Source organism: Zophobas morio, unplaced genomic scaffold (genome assembly GCF_036711695.1).
Source record: "Zophobas morio isolate AGI-343-1 ecotype UQ-CSIRO unplaced genomic scaffold, CSIRO_AGI_Zmor_V1 ptg000040l, whole genome shotgun sequence".
In the NCBI taxonomy this organism is placed as follows: domain Eukaryota; kingdom Metazoa; phylum Arthropoda; class Insecta; order Coleoptera; family Tenebrionidae; genus Zophobas; species Zophobas morio.
The window spans coordinates 331095-358866 of record NW_026972145.1 but is presented as its reverse complement, the minus strand read 5'-3'; the positions used below and the strand labels follow the sequence as shown (position 1 = coordinate 358866).

General features: G+C 33.1%; 2 protein-coding genes across 3 annotated transcripts in view; one reads left to right on the top strand and one right to left on the bottom strand.

Annotated features, from left to right (window-relative positions):
• LOC135140462 (TBC1 domain family member 1-like) overlaps positions 1-27772 on the top strand; it is a 114235-nt gene that overhangs the window by 12730 nt on the left and 73733 nt on the right. The window contains exon 2 of the mRNA XM_064071016.1: positions 27578-27772. Within this exon, the coding sequence (XP_063927086.1) occupies positions 27578-27772 (195 nt within the window). The remainder of the gene's footprint in view (positions 1-27577) is intronic.
• On the bottom strand, positions 434-27582 carry LOC135140461 (cilia- and flagella-associated protein 61-like). 2 transcript variants are annotated; one of them, XM_064071013.1, is made up of 8 exons: positions 27369-27582; positions 18700-19416; positions 18349-18647; positions 10551-12296; positions 10168-10490; positions 1061-1171; positions 762-1022; positions 434-705 (listed from the first exon to the last, which is right to left on the bottom strand). In XM_064071013.1, exons 1-8 carry the CDS (start codon positions 27563-27565, stop codon positions 472-474), a joined length of 3888 nt encoding a protein of 1295 aa, XP_063927083.1. In that variant the 5' UTR covers positions 27566-27582; the 3' UTR covers positions 434-471. The 2 variants fall into 2 exon arrangements, with proteins under 2 accessions (XP_063927083.1, XP_063927085.1); XM_064071015.1 differs by lacking the exons at positions 434-705; positions 762-1022 and having other exon boundaries at positions 1067-1182.

The window sequence follows — 27772 nt, the reverse complement described above, 5'->3', positions numbered from 1 at the left end:
CAAAATGTTTTCAACTTCTTCAAAATGAAGCACCAGAAGTCTAAATAAATGGTGAGCCTAAAAAATCATAATAAAAAAAATGAAGATCAAAATTTTCAAAATAATAGAAATTTTTTTTACAAATAGTAATCGTACTAAAAAAGTCTTCAGATAAAATACACCAAAAAACACTAAATAGATAAACAAATTATAACAACGTTGAGTGGGGAACTAGGTTAGCTGAAACTGCGAACCAAACCGGTCAAGGTTACCAGAGGTCTTTCCGCTAAAACCATCCAATTAATGACCACTTTCCCTTGTTTCGTGATATTACGAAACCCAGTAACAGAATATTGATCAAAATTTAATCAACAAAAAACGCACATTCTTCCAAACAACTACGCACTTCACGCAAATCCAGTTTGCTAAACATTCACAACGATAAAAAACACCATAATTCTACTACATTTATTCACAACCACCTAGACCATTCTAAAAAATGCTAGTCGGCTGCCTTTCCTTCTTAACATCGTACATAGTCTTCACAAACAGCGGACTCGTCTTGATCTGGTGCAAAATCCACCGCACCAGCAACAACTGATGGGTGTACATGGGCAAATAGATGTAGCTTTTGTGCAAGAAACTCAGTATTTTCTTCTCGATGACGGGGATCAGGTGGCTGTCGCGGCAGATCTCTTCGATTTCGTCGGCCTGCATCTTGGTCAACTAGAAACCAACAAGTATAAGATGACTAGATGAGAAGGAACGAGAGTAACACCCACCGGTTTCCACTCGTTTTCTTCCAACCTCTTCCGAACCTCATCGATCAGCTTCACCCCTTCGACGGTTTCCCCGTTGACCAAAATCTCGTAGACGTCCTCCCACACTTTGGGGAAGTTCCGGTGGTAGAGCGCCGCCGCCCAAGGCTGGTTGAAGTAGTCGTAGAGGTCGGGGATCATGTTGAGGTCGTAGCGCAGGAAGAGGTGGTTGAGGAGGACCTCGTGGTGGCCCCACAGGGAGATGAGGTTGCGGAAAGGAATGGGCTTTGGGCAGGGTTAAGAGAGGCTCAAGGTTTACTCACGGATTTGCTTAGGCAGGTTATGGTTTCGATGGACTGGAACTGGTTCAAGTGGAGGCGGAAAAAGCCGCGTTGGTCTAGTTTTTTGCAGTCGCCGCTGGTCAGGACTCGACCCTAAATATGGACTGAATGGGGAAATTTCCATAAAGTCTGGATGAATTTTGAACAATTTGAAGTATTGTCGTGGTATATCTGTGTTAAAAACTGCCTTTTATTAAAAAAAAGTGGTCTCCCGTTTCCGTCTGTCTGTCAGTATGTTTGTCTGTCTGCCTGTCTGTCTGTCGTCGTCTGTATGTTTTATTAGTTAACTTTTCATTTTCTCGATTTTATTTCACAATTTTTCATTTCTTTTATCTTTTCAATGTTCCTTTCGATTTTATTATATTTCCTTTATTCAGTTTTTCAAATTTTCTATCTTCGATTTTTCAATTCCATGATTTTCCAATTTTCCAATTTTTAAGTTTTAATGTTTAGATTTTTCAGTTTTCGTTTCTTAAATTTTTCAAACTATTGATTTCTAATTTTTGATTTTTCAAAGTTGTCATTTTATACTTTTTCGTTTTTTGATTTTCGATTTTTCAATTTTTCGTTTCCTCAATTTTTCAAATTGATTTTTATTTTTCATTTTCCGGATTTTATGTCACAGTTTTTCATTTCATTTATCTTTTCAATGTTCCTTTCGGTTTTATTATATTTCCTTTATTCAATTTTTCGAATTTTCGATCTTCGATTTTTCAATTCCATGATTTTCCAATTTTACAATTTTTAAGTTTTAATCTTTAGATTTTTCAGTTTTTGTTTCTTAAATTTTTCAAACTCTTGACTCCAGTTTTTGGATTTTTCAAAGTTTTCGTTTTATAGTTTTTCGTTTTTTGATTTTCGATTTTTCAATTTTTCAACTTGATTTTTATTTTTCATTTTCCGGATTTTATGTCACAGTTTTTCATTTCCTTTATCTTTTCAATGTTCCTTTCGGTTGTATTAGATTTTCTTTATTCAATTTTTCGAATTTTCAATCTTCGATTTTTCAATTCCATGATTTTCCAATTTTACAATTTTTAAGTTTTAATCTTTAGATTTTTCAGTTTTCGTTTCTTAAATTTCTCAAACTCTTGATTCCAGTTTTTGGATTTTTCAAAGTTTTCGTTTTATATTTTTTCTTTTTTGATTTTCGATTTTTCAATTTTTCGTTTCCTCAATTTTTCAACTTGATTTTTATTTTTCATTTTCCGGATTTTATGACAGTTTTTCATTTCCTTTATCTTTTCAATGTTCCTTTCGGTTTTATTAGATTTTCTTTATTCATTTTTTCGAATTTTCGATCTTCGATTTTTCAATTCCATGATTTTCCAATTTTCCAATTTTTAAGTTTTAATCTTTAGATTTTTCAGTTTTCGTTTCTTAAATTTTTCAAACTCTTGGTTCCAGTTTTTGGATTTTACAAAGTTTTCATTTTATATTTTTTCGTTTTTTGATTTTCGATTTTTCAGTTTTTCGTTTCCTCAATTTTTCAAACTGATCTTTATTTTTCATTTACGGATTTTATGTTACAGTTTTTCATTTCCTTTATCTTTTCAATGTTCCTTTCGGTTTTATTATATTTTCTTTATTCGATTTTTCGAATTTTCGATCTTCGATTTTTCAACTCCATGATTTTCCAATTTTACAATTTTTAAGTTTTAATCTTTAGATTTTTCAGTTTTCGTTTCTTAAATTTTTCAAACTCTTGATTCCAGTTTTTGGATTTTTCAAAGTTTTCATTTTATATTTTTTCGTTTTTGATTTTCGATTTTTCAATTTTTCGTTTCCTCAATTTTTCAAATTGATTTTCATTTTTCATTTTCCGGATTTTGTGTCACAGTTTTTCATTTCCTTTATCTTTTCAATGTTCCTTTCGGTTTTATTAAGTTTGCTTTATTCAATTTTTAGAATTTTCAGTCTTCGATTTTTCAATTCCATGATTTTCCAATTTTACAATTTTTAATTTTAATCTTTAGATTTTTCAGTTTTCGTCTCTTAAATTTTTCAAACTCTTGATTCCAGTTTTTGGATTTTTCAAAGTTTTCATTTTATATTTTTTCGTTTTTTGATTTTTCAATTTTTCGTTTCCTGAATTTTTCAACTTGATTTTTAATTTTCATTTTCCGGATTTTATATCACAGTTTTTCATTTCCTTCATCTTTTCAATGTTCCTTTCGATTTTATTATATTTTCTTTATTCAATTTTTCGAATTTTCGATCTTCGATTTTTCAATTCCATGATTTTCCAATTTTACAATTTTTAAGTTTTAATCTTTAGATTTTTCAGTTTTCGTTTCTTAAATTTTTCAAACTCTTGGTTCCAGTTTTTGGATTTTTCAAAGTTTTCGTTTTATATTTTTTCGTTTTTTGATTTTCGATTTTTCAGTTTTTCGTTTCCTCAATTTTTCAACCTGATCTTTATTTTTCATTTCCGGATTTTATGGCACAGTTTTTCATTTCCTTTGTCTTTTCAACGTTCCTTTCGATTTTATTATATTTCCTTTATTCAATTTTTCAAATTTTCAATCTGCGATTTTTCAATTCCATGATTTTCCAATTTTCCAATTTTTCAGTTTTCGTTTCTTAAATTTTTCAAACTCTTGGTTCCAGTTTTTGGATTTTACAAAGTTTTCATTTTATATTTTTTCGTTTTTTGATTTTCGATTTTTCAGTTTTTCGTTTCCTCAATTTTTCAACCTGATCTTTATTTTTCATTTACGGATTTTATGTTACAGTTTTTCATTTCCTTTATCTTTTCAATGTTCCTTTCGGTTTTATTAGATTTCCTTTATTCAATTTTTCGAATTTTCAATCTTCGATTTTTCAATTCCATGATTTCCCAATTTTACAATTTTTAAGTTTTAATCTTTAGATTTTTCAGTTTTCGTTTCTTAAATTTTTCAAACTCTTGATTCCAGTTTTTGGATTTTTCAAAGTTTTCATTTTATATTTTTTCGTTTTTTGATTTTCGATTTTTCAGTTTTTCGTTTCCTCAATTTTTCAACCTGATTTTTATTTTTTATTTACGGATTTTATGTCACAGTTTTTCATTTCCTTTATCTTTTCAATGTTCCTTTCGGTTTTATTATATTTTCTTTATTCGATTTTTCGAATTTTCGATCTTCGATTTTTCAATTCCATGATTTTCCAATTTTATAATTTTTAAGTTTTAATCTTTAGATTTTTCAGTTTTCGTTTCTTAAATTTTTCAAACTTTTGATTCCAGTTTTTGGATTTTTCAAAGTTTCCATTTTATATTTTTTCGTTTTTTGATTTTCGATTTTTCAGTTTTTCGTTTCCTCAATTTTTCAACCTGATTTTTATTTTTCATTTTCCGGATTTTGTCAGTTTTTCATTTCCTCTATCTTTTCAATGTTCCTTTCGGTTTTATTATATTTTCTTTATTCGATTTTTCGAATTTTCGATCTTCGATTTTTCAATTCCATGATTTTCCAATTTTCCAATTTTTAAGTTTTAATCTTTAGATTTTTCAGTTTTCGTTTCTTAAATTTTTCAAACTCTTGATTCCATTTTTTGGATTTTTCAACAGTTTTCGTTTTATATTTTTTCGTTTTTTGATTTTCGAGTTTTCAATTTTTCGTTTCCTCAATTTTTCAAATTGATTTTCATTTTTCATTTTCCGGATTTTATGACACAGTTTTTCATTTCCTTTATCTTTTCAATGTTCCTTTCGGTTTAATTAGATTTCCTTTATTCAATTTTTCGAATTTTCGATCTTCGATTTTTCAATTCCATGATTTTCCAATTTTACAATTTTTAAGTTTTAATCTTTAGATTTTTCAGTATTCGTTTCTTAAATTTTTCAAACTCTTGATTCCAGTTTCTGGATTTTTCAAAGTTTTCATTTTATATTTTTTCGTTTTTTGATTTTCGATTTTTCAGTTTTTCGTTTCCTCAATTTTTCAACCTAATTTTTATTTTTCATTTTCCGGTTTTGTCACAGTTTTTCATTTCCTCTATCTTTTCAATGTTCCTTTCGGTTTTATTATATTTTCTTTATTCGATTTTTCGAATTTTCGATCTTCGATTTTTCAATTCCATGATTTTCCAATTTTCCAATTTTTAAGTTTTAATCTTTAGATTTTTCAGTTTTCGTTTTTTAAACTTTTCAAACTCTTGATTCCAGTTTTTGGATTTTTCAAAGTTTTCGTTTTATATTTTTTCGTTTTTTGATTTTCGATTTTTCAGTTTTTCGTTTCCTTAACTTTTCAACCTGATTTTTATTTTTCATTTTCTGGATTTTATGACACAGTTTTTCATTTCCTTTATCTTTTCAATGTTCCTTTCGGTTGTATTAGATTTTCTTTATTCAATTTTTCGAATTTTCAATCTTCGATTTTTCAATTCCATGATTTTCCAATTTTACAATTTTTAAGTTTTAATCTTTAGATTTTTCAGTTTTTGTTTCTTAAATTTTTCAAACTCTTGATTCCAGTTTTTGGATTTTTCAAAGTTTTCGTTTTATAGTTTTTCGTTTTTTGATTTTCGATTTTTCAATTTTTCAACTTGATTTTTATTTTTCATTTTCCGGATTTTATGTCACAGTTTTTCATTTCCTTTATCTTTTCAATGTTCCTTTCGGTTTTATTAGATTTCCTTTATTCAATTTTTCGAATTTTCAATCTCCGATTTTTCAATTCCATGATTTTCCAATTTTCCAATTTTTAAGTATTAATCTTTAGATTTTTCAGTTTTCGTTTCTTAAATTGTTCAAACTGTTGATTCCAATTTTTGGATTTTTCAAAGTCTCCGTTTTATATTTTTGCATTTTTTGATTTTCGATTTTTCAATATTTCGTTTCAGTTTTTCAACTTGATTTTTATTTTTCATTTTCCGGATTTTATGTCACAGTTTTTCATTTCCTTTATCTCTTCAAAGTTCCTTTCGGTTTCATTAGATTTTCTTTATTCAGTTTTTCGAATTTTCAAGCTTCAATTTTTCAATTCGATGATTTTTCAATTTGCAATTTTTGTACTTCCAATTACGCCATTTTCGATTTATTTAATTAAATTTTTTAATCTCTAGATTGTTCAGTTTTCGTTTCTTAAATTTTTAAAACTCTTGATTTCCAATTTTTGGATTTTTCAGAGTTGTCATTTTATGCTTTTTCGTTTTTCCATTTTTGATTTTTCAATTTTACAATTTTTGTAATTTTTGTATTATTTTTTTTCGAAAAGTTAAAAAATTGGAAAATTAAAAATCGAAAAATTGAAAAATTAAAAATCGAAAAATTGAAAAATTAAAAATTGAGAAATTGAAAATAGGAATAAATGAAAAAGTTTTAAAAGCCAATAATTGAAAAATGGAAAAATTCAAAATTGGAAGAAACGAGAAACTGGAAAGTCATGAAACTGAAAAATCTGCAGTTGAAAAAAGTAAAACACGAAAATATCTTAAAATTGAAAAATCCAAAAATTGAAAAATTTCACATTGAAAAAAAGAAAAATGATAAAATCAGAAGATTGAAAATCGATAAACTGAAACATTTTTAAAATTGCAAATTGAAAAATTGAGGAAACGATAATTGAAAAAAATTAAGCAAAAAATTAAAAAATAGGAACACCGAAAAATCGAAAAAAATGTAAAAATAAAGAAAATAAAAAACGGAAACAAAAAATTGAAAAATTAAAAATTGAGAAATTGAAAAGAGGAATAAATGAAAAAGTTTTAAATAATTGAAAAATGGAAAAATTAAAAAAATCAGAAAATCGAAAAAGTGAAAAAAACAAAAAATTTAAACGTTGAAACATCGAAATTTAAAAACCGAAAAATTACAAATTGAAAAATTGAAAAATCCAAAAATTCCACAGTGAAAAAAAGGAAAATTACACAAATGAGAAAATTAAAATACCGAAAAATTGAAACAACCAAAAGTTGTAAAATCGAAAGACTGACGAATTTAAAAATCAAAACTCAGACTTGCATTTCGTAAAATTGAAGAAACAAAAAATAAAAAACTGAAAAATGCCAAATCGGAAAATTGTAAAATTTAATAAATCAAATAAACAAGAAATTATAAAATCGGAACAATGAAAATTTGAAAAACTGTTAAAATAAAGAAAATAAAAAACCGAAACGAAAAATTGAAAAATTAGAACTCAAAAAAAGTAAAAATACTGAAATCGTAAAATTGAAAAAGTGAAGAAATTTTTAAAACCTTATTACATATTTAAAAAAAATATGCAAATCTAAAATCCAAGAAACGGAAAATTAAAAGATTTAAAATTTTGAAATATTTGAAAAATTTCACAGTGAAAAAGGAAAAATTCAAAAATCAGCAAATTAGAAATTGAAGACACGAAAAATTGCAAATCGAAAATTTTAAGAAATGAAAAACTGAAGAATTGAAAAATTAAAAACTGAAAACTCGTGAAACTGCAAATTCCAAAAATTGAAACATCCCAAAGTTTGAAAATCGAAAAACTGAAAAAATTAAAAAATGAAAGAGATGCATATCGTAGAAGGAACAAAGAAAATGAAAAATTGAAAAATTTTAAGTCAAAAGATCGAAGAAACAAAAAATTGAAAAATTGAAATTGAAGAAACACAAAATTATAAAATCAAAACAACGAAACTTTGAGAAATTAAATAAAATAAAATAAAATAAAAAACCAAAACGAAAATTTAAAGAAATGAAAAACTGAAAAATTAAAGATCGACAAAAGTAAAAACACTAAATCGTAAAACTGAAAAATGAAAAATTTTTTAAACTAAAAAAACTGCAAATCAAAAATTCAAGAAACGAAAAATTAAAAAAATTAAAATTTGAAAAATAGGAAAATTCGAAAAACTGAAAAATTGCAAATTAAAAATTGAAAAATCCAAAAATTGATTTCACAGTGAAAAAAGAAAAATTATAAAATCAGGAAATTGAAAAATTGAAAACTCAAAAATCGTGAAATTGCAAATTCCGAAAATTTGAAGAAATGACAAACTGGAAAATCGAAAAATTGGAAAATTGTTAAAATACTAAAATCGTAAATTTGAAAAAGTGAAATAGTTTTTAAATTCTTAGTATTATGATATTTAAAATGAAAACTAAAAAAATTTAAAACCGAAAAATTGAAAAATCCAAAAAATCAAAAGTTTTACAGTGAAAAAAGAAAATGATACAATCAGGAAGTTTGAAAACCGATAAATTGAAGACACGAAAAATTGAAAAATCGAAAAATTGAAACATCCAAAATTTGGAAAATCGAAAAACTAAAGAATTTAAAAATGAAAACTCGACGAGTTGCATTTCGTAAAATTGAAGAAACAAGAACATAAAAAATTGAAAAATGGCAAATCAGAAAATTGAAGAAACGAAAAACTGTAAAATTTAAATTGAAAATAATAAAAAATTATAAAGTCAGAACACCGAAAAATTGAAAAACTAAAAATAAAGAAAATCAAAAATTGCAAATGGAAAATTTGAAGAAATGAAAACTGAAGAATTGAAACATCCAAAAGTTGGAAAATCGAAAAACTGAAAAAATTAAAAATGAAAGAGATGCATTTCGTAGAAGGAACAAAGAAAATGAAAAATTGAAAAATTTTAAGTCAAAATTCGAAGACACAAAAAATTGAAAAATTGAAATTGAAAAAACACAAAATTATAAAATCAAAACATCGAAACTTTGAAAAACTATAAATAAATAAAATAAAAAACCAAAACGAAAAATTGCAAATCGAAAATTTGAAGAAATGAAAAATTGAAAAATTAAAGCTCGACAAAAGTAAAAACACTAAAATCGTAAAACTGAAAAAGTGAAAAAAATTTTAAACTAAAAAAACTGCAAATCAAAAATTGAAGAAACCAAAAATTAAAAAAATTAAAATTTGAAAAATCGGAAAATTCGAAAAACTGAAAAATTGCAAATCAAAAATTGAAAAATCGAAAAATTGAATTTCATCTTGAAAAAAAAAAAATTATAAAATCAGGAAACTGAAAAATTGAAAACTCAAAAATCGTAAAATTCCAAATTCTGAAAATTTGAAGATGTGAAAAACTGGAAAATCGAAAAATTAAAAATTGAAAACTCGTGAAATTGCAAATTCCAAAAATTTAACCATTCTAAAATTGGAAAATCGAAAAACTGAAAAAATTAAAAAATGAAAGAAATGCATATCGCAGAAGGAACAAAAAAAATGAAAAATTTGGAAAATTTTAAGTCAAAAAATCGAAGAAACAAAAAACTGAAAAAATTGAAATTGAAAAAACACAAAATTATAAAATCAAAACATCGAAACTTTGAAGAACTGTAAAAATAAATAAAACAAAAAACCAAAACGAAAAATTGCAAATCGAAAATTTGAAGAAAAATTGAAAAATTGAAAAATTAAAGATCCACAAAAGACACTAAAATCGTAAAACTGAAAAAGTGAAAAATTTCACAGTGAAAAAAGAAAAATGATACAATCAGAAAGTTTGAAAACCGATAAATTGAAGTCACGAAAAATTGAAACATCCAAAATTTGGAAAATCGAAAAACTAAAAAAATTTAAAAATGAGAGTTGCACATCGTAAAAAAACAACGAAAATGAAAAATTGAAAAATTGTAAATCAAAAAACCGAAGAAACAAAAATTGACAAAACAAAAAATTATAAAATCTAAACATCGAAAACTTGAACAAGTGTGAAAATAAAGAAAATAAAAAACGAAACGGAAAATTGCAAATCGAAAATTTGAAAAAATAAAAAATTGAAGAATCGAAAAATTGAAAAATTTAAGATCGAAAAATGTAAAAATACTAATTCGTAAAATTGGAAAAGTAAACATTTTTTTAAATTCTTATTATTGTGGCATGTTTAAAATGAAAACTAAAAAAGTTGCAAATCAAAATTGAAGAAACAAAAATTCAAAAATTTTAAAGTTGAAAAATCGAGAAATCGAATGAAAAATTGCCAATTAAAAATTGAAAAATCAAAAATTGGAAAGTCGTGAAACTGCAAATTCCAAAAATTGTGAAAAAAATAAATAACAGACGAAATTTAGTTAATAAAAATCAGTTTTTAACACCGTGAGAAATACTTCATGATAAAGTGTTCAAAAAACAGACCGAAAACTAGATTGAAATTCACGTACGTAGTTAGATTTGATGGTAGCGACTTCCAGAGGGACCGGAGGTCCCGGTTTAGACACGTGCAGGTAGTGAAGCTTCCCGGGGAAGTGGCAGTATTGGACCACGGGTTTGCGAAACCTAGGGGGTCGAGCAGGAGGGTCCCAGTACTCCTTCGGGATCAGCTTCTTCCGGATTTCGGTCCCTAGATTGTACCCTATCTCTTGAGCATTATAGTACTTGTGCATCAAGTGTTCAGCGTGGTACTTCTTCGAGTACATGGTCAGAGGTCCGGCGCCGTAGATGAACTGGTCGTTGGTCTGGCAGTTCTTGTCGATGACCAGGCGTCCTAAAAAGAGAGGGAGAAAGTCACCCAGAAACGTTTGCTAGATTTCTAGATTTGGGTTACCATTGAAGACCAGGCCACTTCTGGCCATGGCTTGGAACGTCCGCGCACTCACCCCCTTCGAGTGGTAGATAAAAAGCGCCGACAACTCGATCTCCACGAACTTATACTTGCTCTCGAACTTGGCCGAGGTGATGAAGTTCCTCGTGGAGTCCAAGTGCCACTCCACGAAATTGTAGTCTTGATAGATCGTCACTCCTTGGTAGAGAATTTCGTCCAAAACCGCTGTTTCCACGGCACTGTTGTTAAAATAGGTGGTCAAGTGGTCGTGGCGGTCCATCTTGACGATATGGTCAGGACTCGGGTCGATGTAGACCAGATTGTTTCCCGGGACACCGAACTCCAAAAGGGCCGCCAGACAACAACAAGCTTCCAAGTAGTGCCCGAACACCACCATGTTACCTTGCTTCTGGTTCGCCGTCAGATTCTTCAACGCATTGAAGGCATTCCCAGCGTCCGCTTCCGTGTTAATAATGAAGACATTCTGCGGAAAATCCACCCTTTTCTTGACAATTTCCTTCTTCTTGATCGGGGGCTTCTGGAACTGCTCCCCACACATCAAAAACAAGTAGTCGTAGGGCAAGTGCGTGTCGTCGTTCAACGAAATGAACTTCTCCTTGCGGTCAATCATCGTCATGACCCCAGTGACCACGTGGACGTAGGTCCTCAAGCAAATGGAGTCCATGTAGCGACGATCCAGGTGCCCATCACCCACGAACACCATCTCCCGAATCGGACTGGGTTGTTTATGGTAGGCGATCCCGTGGGGACTCACCACCGTGATGTTCGGAAAAACCACCATGTAGTTGGGGTTAGTGCCGAAGATTAGCGACTCCAGGAACGAAATTGTGGTGGACCCAGCTCCCACTACCACAAGCCTGTAGTTAATTTCAACCCGGACCATGCTCGTGATCCGGTTGGTGGATAAGTAGAGCCCGAACGGCTGGTGGTACTTGTTCAAAGCCGCCGGAAGATGGTACTCCTCAGTGATCTGCTTACTATACTCCGGAATCGCGTTGGGCAAAATCGGGAGCATGTTATTAATAGCGTTACTAATGGGCATGGACCTGTGGGTGTACATGAAATCGAAACTCTTCAACCGATACATCAGATCGTCAAAATTACTCAGCCGATGAACCTCCCGCAGAAAAAACTTGATATGTCTTTGAAAAATCGGCGAAACGAGGAACTGCTCCACGTGCCCCACTGCCCCAAACTTCGTCTCCCCAGTATTCATCCAATCATCCAGATTATAATACAACTGCAGATACTCATGGTCGCTCTCCTCACTCACAATCGCACACCCAATCACCTGTTTCTCGCACATGAAAGTAAAACCCTTCAAAGGACCATGAGGAACATCCACCGCCTCCCGGAACATGTCGTCGATAATAGACGGCTTCACCAGCGTTCTGACCAAACTCGAAATGATCTCTTTATCTTCGACTTGGGCCACCCGCGCCCACAGTCGCCCCAACACGGCGTTCTTGTGCAAGACGTAGAGTTCGTGGTTGAAGACGGAGTTGTGCCTGGGTACGACCCTGGCGAAGTGGCGCGTCAAGTAGCAGACCGTGGACTCGGTGGGCGACGAAGTCACGATGTAGCTGCGATCGGGGAAGCACTCGAAAGCCGCTTCGAACAGCAAGTAGAGGGCGTTCTCGTGCTCGGGGATCGCCGTGCAAATTTCCATGGCGAAGGCGTCGGGCTCTCCGTAGAAGGTGGGCACGAGCATGTTATCTTGCCTGCTTTCTGTTGAAGAAAAATATTCATTATAAGAGAACAGGTTATGGGCCCAGGTTGAAATGTCGTGAGAATACATAATGTAAGTCATTTGCCAAAATTCGATTTATCTTACCAAGTACTAGCCCCGCCCACCCACCCTTTATTTTTTTAGAATGTATGTCATCTACCAAATCAGTCTCGTCTTAGCAGGTACTAGCCCCGCCCACCCGCGCCGTTCTCACTGTAACGATTTTATTTCTGTTCAGTATAAGATCCTCCCTTCATTCGTAGTAGATAAAATAAATCACTAAAATAGAGGCGGGGTGGGTGGGCGGGGTTAATATAATGTTCTTCTGTTGAGTAAGAATTGGAACTAATAGAACGTAGGCTGCAAAAAAAGGAAAAAATAACCTCCAATCGTAATTTTTTTGTTACACTATTTGGTTTAAGATTTATTTCTTATTTCAAATGAAGAAACGATTAGAGAACGGGTGGGTGGGCGGGGCTAAATTTAATTTTTCTTTTAGTTTTTCAGAAGCAAGCAATAGCCCCGCCCACCCACCCCCTCTTCATTTTAGTGACGACTCTTTCTATTGTTAATTGATGACAACGTTATTATATTATTAGCCGACGTGAGAGTCATATTTAAAAAACTAAATTACTCCTCCCACTTGCAAAAGCTCCACCTTAATAGATCATTTCATTGGCCCGGAAAAGAGGGCGGCGTTTACAATTGGATCTCTATCGTGTTTCGAAAAGAAGAAAAATTTAGTAAAAATCAAATTAAAAAAAAATGTAATCCTAGATTGTTATTTGTCAACAAAATTCAACTTTTGTCTCAAAGCCAATAAAATCACTGATCAAAAGGGAACAGCGGTGAGTGGGCGGGATCACTTTTGACTTTGTTTTAAATCTGAGATTCTACCAGTTTTCAAAACAGAATTCAATTCCCATTTTACGGTAAATAAAATAAGTTTTTGGGAAATATTGTTTTGAACTTTATTTTCAGAATTTTAACATTGGTTTTCATTAAATCTTTATTTTCTTTTAGTCTTTTCTTAGCAAGTAGTAGCCCCGCCCACCCACCCTCTATTTTCTTTGCGGCTATGTCATTTGCCACAGTTTGATCTTAGCAAATACTAGCCCCGCCCGCCCACCCTTTATTTTCTTAGAAAGTATGTCATTTACCAAATCAGTCTTGCCTTAGCAAGTACTAGCTCCTCCCACCCGCTTTGTTCTCATTCCTACGATTTTATTTGTGTTTTCTAAAAGAGCCACATTTCATTCGGACGAGTCAAAATAAATCACCAAAATAGAAGCGGGGTGGGTGGGCGGGGTTAGTTATGTTCTTCTGTTGAGTGAGAATGGGAACTAATAGAACGTAGGCTGCAAAAAAAAGGAAAAAATAACCTCCAATTGTAATTTTTTTGTTACACTGTTTGCTATAAGATTTATTTCTTATTTCAGATGTAAAAACGATTAGAGAACGGGTGGGTGGGCGGGGCTAAGTTTAACTTTTTTCTTTAGTCTTTCATAAGCAAGCAATAGCCCCGCCCACCCACCCCCTCTTCATTTTAGTGACGATTCTTTCTATTGTTAATTGAGACAACGTTATTATATTATTAACCGACGTGAGAGTCATATTTAAAAAACAAAATTACTCCTCCCACTTGCAAAAGCTCCACCTTAATAGATGATTTCATTGGCCCGAAAAGAGGGCGGCGTTTGCAATTGGATCTCTATTGCCTACTGTACACAATTTATTTGTTTATTATTTTAGTGTAAACGCTGACAACAAAGTCGTGTTTCCAAAAAAAGAAAAATTTGGTGAAAATCAAGTTAAAAAAAAAGTAATTCTAGATTGTTATTTGTCAATAAAATTCAACTTTTGTCTCAAAGCCAATAAAATCACTGATCAAAAGGGAATAGCGGTGAGTGGGCGGGGTCACTTTTGACTTTGTTTTAAATCTGAGATTTTATCGGTTCTCAAAACAGAATTCAATTCCCATTCTACGGTAAATAAAATAAGTTTTTGGAGACATCGTTTTGAACTTTATTTTCAGAATTTTAACATTGGTTGTCATTAAATCTTTATTTTCTTTTAGTCTTTTCTAAGCAAGTAGTAACCCCGCCCACCCGCCCCCTATTTTCTTAGCGGCTATGTCATTTGCCACAGTTTGCTCTTAGCAAATACTAGCCCCGCCCACCCGCCTTGTTCTCATTCTAACGTTTTTATTTCTGTTTTCTAAAGGCGCCACATTTCATTCAGACCGGTTAAAATCAATCACTAAAATAGAGGCGGGGTTTATTATATGTTCTTGTGTTGAGTGAGAGTGGGAACTAATAGAACGTAGGGCGCAAAAAAAGAAAAAAAAATAACCTCCAATCGTAATTTTTTTGTCACACTATTTGGTTTAAGATTTATTTCTTATTTCAAATGAAGAAACGATTAGAGAACGGGTAGGTGGGCGGGGCTAAGTTTAACTTGTGTCTTTAGTCTTTCATAAGAAAGCAATAGTCCCGCCCACCCACCCCCTCTTCATTTTAGTGACGACTCTTTCTATCGTTAATTGATGACAACGTTATTATATTATTAGAATCTTAAGCAAATCTGTTGAACCGTTGGTGAGAGAATAAAAAAATTGTTAAACAAAATATCTACAAAGTATTAAGCTGGTGTTAAATAAGCATACCGACGTGAGAGTCATATTTAAAAAACGAAATTACCGATGCTCCTCCCACTTGCAAAAGCTCCACCTTAAATAAATAATGATAAATGAAATAGGTTCTGGGAAACATCGTTTTGAACTTTATTTTCAAAATTTTAACATTGATTTTCATTAAATCTTCATTTCTTTTAGTCTTCTCCTAGCAAGTACTAGCCCCGCCCACCCGCCCTTTATTTTCTTAGAGTGTATGTCATTTACCAAATCAGTCTTGTCTTAGCAGGTACTAGCCCTCCCACCCGCTCTGTTTTCATTCTAACGATTTTATTTCTATTCAGTATAAGATCCACCCTTCATTCGTAGTAGATAAAATAAATCACTAAAATCGAGGTGGGGTGGGTGGGCGGGGTTAATATAATGTTCTTCTGTTGAGTGAAAATGGAAGCTAATAGAACGTAGGCCGCAAAAAGAAAAGGAAAAAGTAACCTCCAATCGTATTTTTTTTGTTATACTGTTTGCTATAAGATTTATTTCTTATTTCAGATGCAAAAACGGTTAGAGAACGGGTGGGTGGGCTGGGCTAAGCTTGACTTTTTCCTTTGGTCTTCCATAAGCAAGCAATAGCCCCGCCCACCCACCCCCTCTTCATTTTAGTGACGACTCTTTCTATCGTTAATTGATGACAACGTTATTATATTATTAGCCGACGTGAGAGTCACAGGTATTTAAAAAACAAAATTACTCCTCCCACTTACAAAAGCTCCACCTTAATAGATCATTTCATTGGCCCAGAAAAGAGGGCGGCGTTTACAATTGGATCTCTATTGCATACTATACACACAATTTATTTGTTTACTATGTTAGTGTAAACGCTGACGACAAAGTCGTGTTTCGAAAAAAAGAAAAATTTAGTAAAAATCAAATTAAAAAAAAATTGTAGTCCTAGATTGTTATTTGCCAATAAAATCACTGATCAAAAGGGAGTAGCGGTGAGTGGGCGGGGTCACTTTTGACTTTGTTTTAAATCTGAGATTCTACCGCTTCTCAAAACAGAATTAATTCAATTCCCATTTTAGGGTAAATGAAATAAGTTTTGGGAAAACATCGTTTTGAACTTTATTTTCAGAATTTTAACATTGGTTTTCATTAAATCTTTATTTTCTCTTAGTCTTTTCTTAGCAGGCAGTAGCCCCGCCCACCCGTCCTCTATTTTCTTAGCGGCTATGTCATTTGCCACAGTTTGATCTTAGCAAATACTAGCCCCGCCCACCCACCCTTTATTTTCTTAGAAAGTATGTCATTTACCAAATCAGTCTTGTCTTAGCAGGTACTCGTCCCGCCCACCCGCTCTGTTCTCGTTCTAACGATTTTATTTCTGTTTTCTAAAAGAGCCACATTTCATTCGGACCAGTTAAAATCAATCACTAAAATAGAGGCGGGGAGGGTGGCCGGGGTTAATATAAAATTCTTCTGTTGAATGAGAATGGGAACTATTAGAATAGGCTGCAAAAAAAAAGAAAAAATAACCTCCAACATAATGTTACACTATTTGCTATAAGATTTATTTTTTATTTCAGATGCAAAAACGATTAGAGAACGGGTGGGTGGGCGGGGCTAAGTTTATTGTTTCCTTTAGTCTTTCATAAGCAAGCAATAGCCCCGCCCACCCACCCCCTCTTCATTTTAGTGACGACTCTTTCTATTGTTAATTGATGACAACGTTATTATATTATTAGCCGACGTGAGAGTCATATTTAAAAAACAAAATTACTGATGCTCCTCCCACTTGCAAAAGCTCCACCTTAATAGATCATTTCATTGGCCCGGTGTATCTCATTGTGTCTACCTTACGCAATTTATTTGTGTACTATGTAAGTGTAAACGCTGACCGCAGTCGTTTTTCGAAAAAACTTGAAACTTAAAAAAATGAAATTTTATAAAAAGTGTAATCCTAGATTATTATTTGATTATCGTTTTGAACTTTATTTAAAAATATTCAACATTGATTTTCATTAAATAAAGATCCAACTTTCATTCGGTCCGGATAAAAGCAATCACTGAAATGGAGGCAGGGTGGGTGGGCGGGGTCAATTATTTGTTCTTCAGGAGATTGGAAATGGGAAGTAATATTATTTTGCTATAAGATGTATTTCTTATTTCAGATAAAATAAAAAAGAATGAGATGACAGGTGGGTGGGCGGGGCTAAGTTTATTTTTTCCTATAGAGTCTTTTATAAGGAAACAATAACCCCACCCACTCACCCTCTTTTCATTCTGGTGACTACTTTTACTACTGTTAATTAATGACAAGTTACGATTTTATGAAAATCTTGGCAAATCTGTTAAACCGTTGGTGAGAAAATTGATAAATTGTTAAACAAAGTATCTAGAAAGTACGAAGCTGGTGTTAAATAAATAAGCATACCGACGTGAGAATTTAAATTTAAAAAGCAAAATTACCGATGCTCCTCCCACTTGCAAAAGCTCCACCTTAATAAATCATTTCATTGGCCCGGAGAAGAAGGGCGGTGTTTACAATTGTACGTCATTGTGTCTACTTTATACGAAATTTAGCTTTAATTCTACCACTTCTCAAAACAGAATGCAAGTCCCAGTTTACAGTAAATAAAATAAGTTTTGGTAATCATAATTTTGAACTTTGTTGTCAACATTTTCAATAAATCTACTGGGTGTTCGTTAAATTTAACCATCAAGTTCGCCTTAAATTTTTTGTAAAGACTGTGAAACATGATATTAGTATTAGTTATCGTTAATTTTTTAAACGGGCATAAAATTATGCAACCCAACATACACGAATTCAATCATTGAAGGACGAAAAATTTTAGGTTATAAAATAATGTGATAGAGAATGAGGAAAACAACTTGTTGATTTTCATGCAACACGTGTCAAAATTTAACAGGATACTGTGCAAAATTGAAAAAAAAGGAAATCGGCTCATCAACTATCAGTGTGTTTTTTGGGTTGCGTGATTTTTCACCTCATAAAAAAAACCATAGTGTCTATAACTACACCTAGGTGTTTAAATTGATCACATCGATCCAAAATTGTACCATTTATGATGTGGCGAAATACTATTGGCTGTGTTTTCCTAATTAAAGACATAACATTACATTTAGATCTGTTGACAGTAAGTCAATTTTTGGAACAATATTGAAAAATGAGTCAATGTTATCGTGCAGGTGAAAACAGTCGAACTAATAACATTAACAATCTTAAGGTCATCTTAACATAGAATTTACAATTAAAGTATCCACAGATATCATTGAAAAACCTTATAAATAACAGCTGTCCAAGATCTAACCCTTGTTGTACACCACTATTTCACCAATATGTATGAGACTCAAATAAATTAGTAGCTGTTATGGTGGATGGTGACACCATCAAGTTTTACCTTTACGTCTTAGTCGGCGGTCTTCTTCTATATTGTCAGCCCCCCTGTCGTTGTACAGGTGATCTTCGTATTCTTCATTGAGGACCACCGCGCTAAAGTGGCTCTCTATACTAGTGGCGCTCCCAGTTGGAGACATGTGTTCACTTATATCTTCTTCCTCGTACAAGAAATTGAGTATCAAAGACGACGACAAATTCACCAGGGAGAAATCGTCGTCCGAAATATTGTCTTCCTCGACTTTCTCCTCCTCTTCTTTGACTTCTTCCGTGAGGGTGATCGCCGACAGGTGCTCCGTGCTACTGCACTCCGCCCCACCATCAACCCCATGTAACTAACCCACCGAATACTTACTCCTCCAGCGTCGGCAACATCGTCGCACTCCCCGCCGCCGACTTCGCCACCTCGTCCGCCACGTTGTGCTTCTTCAACCCATTGTACGGCACCAGCTCGAACTCCTCGTTCAGCAAGTCATAATTGACCACCTCGTTGAGACACAGCACCCCCACAGCGCACCCCTTGTGCTCCGCCACTATGATCTGCCTCTCGGACTCCTCGTTGCTCAGAATCTCCGAGATGTAGTAGTGGCCGTAGGTTTCTTCCACCACTTCGGGGATGATGGCCACCAGGTCGTCGTTGTCCTCCTCCACGGCGCGCCGGATGACGTAGTGGGCCACGAAGTCGTTCTTCTGGGTGATGTAGAGGCTCTGGCTCTTGAGGACGAAGAGGTGGCCCACGGGGAGCTGTCGTGTGGCGTACTCTTCGATGAAGTCGAGGCGCTTGATGCCGGGGGGACACACCATGAGCACGTTTTCGAGGGGTTCGTAGGTTTGGTAGACCCACTGGAGGAGGGGCTTGAGGAAGAGGGTGGTGTAGCGGCGGTCCCAGACGGCGTAGTGGATCCAGAGGGTGGTGAGGGGGAGCATGTCGATGATTTCGTATTTGGCGGCCAGCCAGTGCTCCCAGTCCCAGGGGGGCAGGGCGGGGATGTTGGGGTAGCAGCAGAGGCAGAGGACGCCGGCGAGCTCGGAGTGCTCGTTGTAGATGCCGACGGAGAGGTGGCTTCGGAGTCTGGAAGGGAAAAATTGAGAAAAGGAACAAGCAATAGCCCCACCCACCCACCCCTCTACATTCTAGTGATTACTCTTACTATTCTCAACTAATGACGAAATTATTATCTATTAAAAAACCTTTGGTGAGGAAATAGATAAATTGTTACACAAAGTATCTAGAGAGTTTTAAGAGTCTAAAAATGGATCGAATGTTTGGCAAACTACGTGCAAAATATAGGAAGATATCAAAACTGAAAAACACAAAAGAATGTAGACGAAACTAAGAAATTCTGATGAACACCACAGATAATAAAGTCGAAAAGCAAACTGACAAAAGTGGAAGAAATAGTGAAAAAACCTGCTGACAGATGAAGAAACTAGAAAGAAGAGAATTAACTGATTTTGAAGATAGATATAAAACACCAAAGAAAAATAGGAAACATTCGTCACACGATACAAAGATAAATCAAGTCAATCATAGGCAGAAGAACACAAGAAGAATTAAAGATCGTCTAACAAATAGATAGAAATTTTGTCAAACTACAACAAAGTATAGGAAGACATCAAAATCATGGAAACTAGAACAAATAAAGCAACACAATGATAAAAACAGCACCAAACTAAAAAACACAAGTAGAACGTAGACGAAACTAGGAGATTTGATAAACACCACAGACAATAAGGAAGAAAAGCAAAGTGACAAAAGTGGAAGACAGAATCAAAAAAACTACTGACAAGCAGAACCTAGAAAGAAGAGAAATAACTTGTTTTGGAGACAGATCTGGAATACCAAGGAAAAATACGAAAAATTCGTCACAAGACACAAAGATAAATTCAAAGCAGAGGATATGTAACGAATCATAGGCAGAAAAACACAATATGGATTAAACAGAATCCAAAAAACAGATGGAACTTTGTCAAACTATGACCAAGCACAGGAAATCATCACAATCAAAGAAACAAGAACAAAAAAAGGATTACAATGATAAAAGAAGCACCAAAGTGAAAAACACAAAAGAATGTAGACGAAACTAAGAAATTCTGATGAACACCACAGATAATAAAGCCGAAAAGCAAACCGACAAAAGTGGAAGAAATAGTGAAAAAACCCGCTGACAGATGAAGAAACTAGAAAGAAGAGAATTAACTGATTTTGAAGATAGATATAAAACACCAAAGAAAAATAGGAAACATTCGTCACACGATACAAAGATAAATCAAATCAATCATAGGCAGAAGAACACAAGAAGAATTAAAGGTCGTCTAACAAATAGATAGAACTTTTGTCAAACTACTACGAAGTCTAGGAAGACATCAAAATCAAAGAAACAAGAACAAAAAATGCAACCCAATGATAAAAACAAGCACCAAACTAAAAAACACAAGTAGAACGTAGACGAAACTAGGAGATTTGATAAACACCACAGACAATAAAGAAGAAAAGCAAAGTGACAAAAGTGGAAGACAGAATCAAAAAAACTACTGACAGTTGCAGAACCTAGAAAGAAGAGAAATAACTGATTTTAGAGACAGATCTAGAATACCAAGGAAAAATACGAAAAATTCGTTACAAGACACAAAGATAAATTCAAAGCAGAGGATATGTAACGAATCATAGGCAGAAAAACACAATATGGATTAAACAGGATCCAAAAAACAGATGGAACGTTTGTCAAACTATGACCAAGCACAGGAAATAATCACAATCAAAGAAACAAGAACAAAAAAAGGATTACAATGATAAAAGAAGCACCAAACTGAAAAACACAAAAGAATGTAGACAAAACTAAGAAATTCTGATGAACACCACAGATAATAAAATCGAAAAGCAAACTGACAAAAGTGGAAGAAAAAGTCAAAAAACCTGCGGACAGATGAAGAAACTAGAAACCAGAGAATTAACTGATTTTGAAGATCGATATAAAACACCAAAGAAAAATAGGAAACATTCGTCACAAGATACAAAGATAAATCAAATCAATCATAGGCAGAAGAACACAAGAAGAATTAAAGATCGTTTAAAAAATAGATAGAACTTTTGTCAAACTACAACAAAGTATAGGTAGACATCAAAGTCAAGGAAAGTAGAACAAAAAAAGCAACACAATGATAAAAACAGCACCAAACTAAAAAACACAAGTAGAACGTAGACGAAACTAGGAGATTTGATAAACACCACAGACAATAAGGAAGAAAAGCAAAGTGACAAAAGTGGAAGACAGAATCAAAAAAAACTACTGACAGAAGCAGAACCTAGAAAGAAGAGAAATGACTTGTTTTGGAGACAGATCTGGAATACCAAGGAAAAATACGAAAAATTCGTCACAAGACACAAAGATAAATTCAAAGCAGGGGATATGTAACGAATCATTGGCAGAAAAACACAATATGGATTAAACAGAATCCAAAAAACAGATGGAACGTTTGTCAAACTATGACCAAGCATAGGAAATGATCACAATCAAAGAAACAAGAACAAAAAAGGATTACAATGATAAAAGAAGCACCAAACTGAAAAACACAAAAGAATGTAGACGAAACTAAGAAATTCTGATGAACACCACAGATAATAAAGTCGAAAAGCAAACTGACAAAAGTGGAAGAAATAGTGAAAAAACCTGCGGACAGATGAAGAAACTAGAAAGAAGAGAATTAACTGATTTTGAAGATCGATATAAAACACCAAAGAAAAATAGGAAACATTCGTCACAAGATACAAAGATAAATCAAATCAATCATAGACAGAAGAACACAAGAAGAATTCAAGATCGTCTAACAAATAGATAGAACTTTTGTCAAACTACAACAAAGTATAGGAAGACATCAAAGTCAAGGAAACTAGAACAAAAAAAGCAACATAATGATAAAAACAGCACCAAACTAAAAAACACAAGTAGAACGTAGACGAAACTAGGAGATTTGATAAACACCACAGACAATAAGGAAGAAAAGCAAAGTGACAAAAGTGGAAGACAGAATCAAAAAAACTACTGACCGAAGCAGAACCTAGAAAGAAGAAAAATAACTTGATTTGGAGACAGATGTAGAATACCAAGGAAAAATACGAAAAATTCGTCACAAGACACAAAGATAAATTCAAAGCAGAGGATATGTAACGAATCATAGGCAGAAAAACACAATATAGATTAAACAGAATCCAAAAAACAGATGGAACGTTTGTCAAACTATGACCAAGCACAGGAGATTATCACAATCAAAGAAACAAGAACAAAAAAAGGATTACAATGATAAAAGAAGCACCAAACTGAAAAACACAAAAGAATGTAGACGAAACTAAGAAATTCTGATGAACACCATAGATAATAAAGTCGAAAAGCAAACTGACAAAAGTGGAAGATAAAGTCAAAAAACCTGCGAACAGATGAAGAAACTACAAAGAAGAGAATTAACTGATTTTGAAGATGGATATAAAATACAAAAGAAAAATAGGAAACATTCGTCACAAGATACAAAGATAAATCAAATCAATCATAGGCAGAAGAACACAAGAAGAATTAAAGGTCGTCTAACAAATAGATAGAACTTTTGTCAAACTACTACGAAGTCTAGGAAGACATCAAAGTCAAGGAAACTAGAACAAAAAATGCAACACAATGATAAAAACAGCACCAAACTAAAAAACACAAGTAGAACGTAGACGAAACTAGGAGATTTGATAAACACCTGAGACAATAAAGAAGAAAAGCAAAGTGACAAAAGTGGAAGACAGAATCAAAAAAACTACTGACAGAAGCAGAACCTAGAAAAAAGAGAAATAACTTGATTTGGAGACAGATGTAGAATACCAAGGAAAAATACGAAAAATTCGTCACAAGACACAAAGATAAATTCAAAGCAGAGGAGATGTAACGAATCATAGGCAGAAAAACACAATATGGATTAAACAGAATCCAAAAAATAGACGGAACGTTTGTCAAGCTATGACCAAGCACTGGATGTCATCAAAATCAAAGAAACAAGAACAAAACAAAGGATTACATTGATAAAAGAAGCACCAAACTGAAAAACACAAAAGAATGTAGACGAAACTAAGAAATTCTGATGAACACCACAGATAATAAACTCGAAAAGCAAACTGACAAATTGGAAGAAAAAGTCAAAAAACCTGCGGACAGATGAAGAAACTAGAAAGAAGAGAATTAACTGATTTTGAAGATCGATATAAAACACCAAAGAAAAATAGGAAACATTCGTCACAAGATACAAAGATAAATCAAATCAATCATAGGCAGAAGAACACAAGAAGAATTAAAGATCGTTTAAAAAATAGATAGAACTTTTGTCAAACTACAACAAAGTATGGGAAGACATATAGGAAGACATAGAACGTAGACGAAACTAGGAGATTTGATAAACACCACAGACAATAAGGAAGAAAAGCAGAGTGACAAAAGTGGAAGACAGAGTAAAAAAAACCACTGACAGAAGCAGAACCTAGAAAGAAGAGAAATAACTTGTTTTGGAGACAGATGTAGAATACCAAGGAAAAATACGAAAAATTCAAACCAACCGATATCTGACGAATCATAGACAGAAGAAAACAAGAAGAATAAAATAGAGTTTAAAAAATAGAAATAACTTTTGTCAAACTACGACAAAGTATAGGAAGACATCAGAATCAAAGAAGCAAGAACAAAAAAAGGAACAAAATGATAAAAAAAGCACCAAACTAAAAAACACGAATAATACATAGACGAAACTAAAAGTTTTGATCAACACCACAGAAAATATCTAAAGAAGAAAAGTAATGTGACAAAGGTGGAAGAAAGAGTCGAGAAAAACCACTAACAGAACCAGAACTTAGAAGGAAGAGAAATAACTGATTTTAGAGATAGATGTAGAATACCAAGAAACAATAGGAAAAATCCGTCACAAGGTACAAGGATAAATTCAAACCAACGGATATGTGACGAATCATAGACAGAAGAAAACAAGAAGAATAAAATAGAGTTTAAAAAATAGAAATAACTTTTGTCAAACTACGACAAAGTATAGGAAGACATCAGAATCAAAGAAGCAAGAACAAAAAAAGGAACAAAATGATAAAAAAAGCACCAAACTAAAAAACACGAATAATACATAGACGAAACTAAAAGTTTTGATCAACACCACAGAAAATATCTAAAGAAGAAAAGTAATGTGACAAAGGTGGAAGAAAGAGTCGAGAAAAACCACTAACAGAACCAGAACTTAGAAGGAAGAGAAATAACTGATTTTAGAGATAGATGTAGAATACCAAGAAACAATAGGAAAAATCCGTCACAAGGTACAAGGATAAATTCAAACCAACGGATATGTGACGAATCATAGACAGAAGAAAACAAGAAGAATAAAATAGAGTTTAAAAAATAGAAATAACTTTTGTCAAACTACGACAAAGTATAGGAAGACATCAGAATCAAAGAAGCAAGAACAAAAAAAGGAACAAAATGATAAAAAAAGCACCAAACTAAAAAACACGAATAAAACATAGACGAAACTAAAAGTTTTGATCAACACCACAGAAAATATCTAAAGAAGAAAAGTAATGTGACAAAGGTGGAAGAAAGAGTCGAGAAAAACCACTAACAGAACCAGAACTTAGAAGGAAAAGAAATAACTGATTTTAGAGATAGATGTAGAATACCAAGAAACAATAGGAAAAATCCGTCACAAGGTACAAGGATAAATTCAAACCAACGGATATGTGACGAATCATAGACAGAAGAAAACAAGAAGAATGAAATAGAGTCTAAAAAATAGAAACAACTTTTGTCAAACTACGACAAAGTATAGGAAGACATCAGAATCAAAGAAGCAAGAACAAAAAAAGGAACAAAATGATAAAAAAAGCACCAAACTAAAAAACAGGAATAGAATATAGACGAAACTAAAAGTTTTGATGAACACCACAGAAAATATCTAAAGAAGAAAAGTAATGTGACAAAGGTGGAAGAAAGAGTCGAGAAAAACCACTAACAGATCCAGAACTTAGAAGGAAGAGAAATAACTGATTTTGGAGATAGATGTAGAATACCAAGAAACAATAGGAAAAATCCGTCACAAGATACAAGGATAAATTCAAACCAACGGATATGTGACGAATCATATGTCGAAGAAAACAAGAACAATGAAATAGAGTCTAAAAAATAGAAATAACTCTTGTCAAACCACGACAAAGTATAGGAAGACATCAGAATCAAAGAAGCAAGGACAAAAAAAGGAACACAATGATAAAAAAAGCACCAAACTAAAAAACAGGAATAGAATATAGACGAAACTAAAAGTTTTGATGAACACCACAGAAAATATCTAAAGAAGAAAAGTAATGTGACAAAGGTGGAAGAAAGAGTCGAGAAAAACCACTAACAGATCCAGAACTTAGAAGGAAGAGAAATAACTGATTTTGGAGATAGATGTAGAATACCAAGAAACAATAGGAAAAATCCGTCACAAAATACAAGGATAAATTCAAACCGAGGGATATGTGACGAATCCTAGGCAGAAGAAAACAAGAAGAATGAAATAGAGTCTAAAAAATAGAAATAACTTTTGTCAAACTACGACAAAGTATAGGAAGACATCAGAATCAAAGAAGCAAGAAAAAAAAAAGGAACAAAATGATAAAAAAAGCACCAAACTAAAAAACACGAATAAAACATAGACGAAACTAAAAGTTTTGATCAACACCACAGAAAATATCTAAAGAAGAAAAATAATGTGACAAAGGTGGAATAAAGAGTCGAGAAAAACCATTAACAGATCCAGAACTTAGAAGGAAGAGAAATAACTGATTTTGGAGATAGATGTAGAATACCAAGAAACAATAGGAAAAATCCGTCACAAAATACAAGGATAAATTCAAACCAAGGGATATGTGACGAATCATAGGCAGAAGAAAACAAGAAGAATGAGGTAGATTCTAAAAAATAGAAATAACTTTTCTCAAACTACGACAAAGTATAGGAAGACATCAGAATCAAAGAAGGATGAACAAAAAAAGGAACACAATGATAAAAAAAGCACCACACTAAAAGACACGAATAGAACATAGACGAAACTAAAAGTTTTGATGAACACCACAGAAAGTATCTAAACTAGAAAAGCAAAGTGACAAAGGTGGAAGAAAGAGTCGAGAAAAACCACTAACAGAACCAGAACTTAGAAGGAAGAGAAATAACTGATTTTGGAGATAGATGTAGAATACCAAGAAACAATAGGAAAAATCCGTCACAAGGTACAAGGATAAATTCAAACCAACGGATATGTGACGAATCATAGACAGAAGAAAACAAGAAGAATGAAATAGAGTCTAAAAAATAGAAACAACTTTTGTCAAACTACGACAAAGTATAGGAAGACATCAGAATCCAAGAAGCAAGATCAAAAAAAGGAACACAATGATAAAAAAAGCACCAAACTAAAAAACACGAATAGAACATAGACGAAACTAAAAGTTTTGATGAACACCACGGAAAATATCTAAAGAAGAAAAGTAATGTGACAAAGGTGGAAGAAAGAGTCGAGAAAAACCACAAACAGATCCAGAACTTAGAAAGAAGGGAAATAACTGATATTGTATATAGATGTAGAATATCCAGGAAAAAATAGGAAAAATCCGTCACAAGATACAACATACAAAAATAGACAGATCGTTTGTCAAACTACGACAAAATGCAGAAAGACGAACCAAAACAAAAATAAAAGTTGAATGCCCCCAGAATGGAATAATTTCTGAGGAAAATGTAAAATAAATCTAGTCTAATAGAAAAATAATAATGAATTATAAATTTGTTTTTGGGATTGCAATTTTTTGTTCGAAAACAAAGCGCGGAAATAGAATAAGAAAAGTGTTTTTTCCTTTTTATAGAGAATTTTCCTAGTTATGTTTAATTTACTTACTATCCTTTTCAATGACGTGTGATTGACAGTTATTGCTTAAAATAATGAAAAAAAACTGTTCTAACTCACAAAAGCCTCGCCACCGGCATGACCCCGAACAAATACTCCGTATTCTTGAGCTTCAGCTTCTCCACCTCGGCCGTGTTCTGCGGCCCGATCCTCCGCACATGGTCCGGACTAAGCACAAAGTTCAGCAAAGAGTGCACTTTCGGTTTCAATTGAGTCTGAGAGCTCAATTTCTTCTTCAGTTGAGTGTGAGACTCCATTTTCTGTTTCAGCTGAGTCTGGGAATCGAAGACGGAATCCTGCAGGCCTACAATCCCGACTTCGAGCTGCAATTTTCGCACAAAATATGGCAAGTGACGCGATTCTCCCAGGCCGACCAGGATCCCACGACCTTCCTGTATCTGATGAGGGACGACAACGACACGCTCCTGTATTGCTACCTCTTCCAGGCGAAGAAGAGCGCCGAC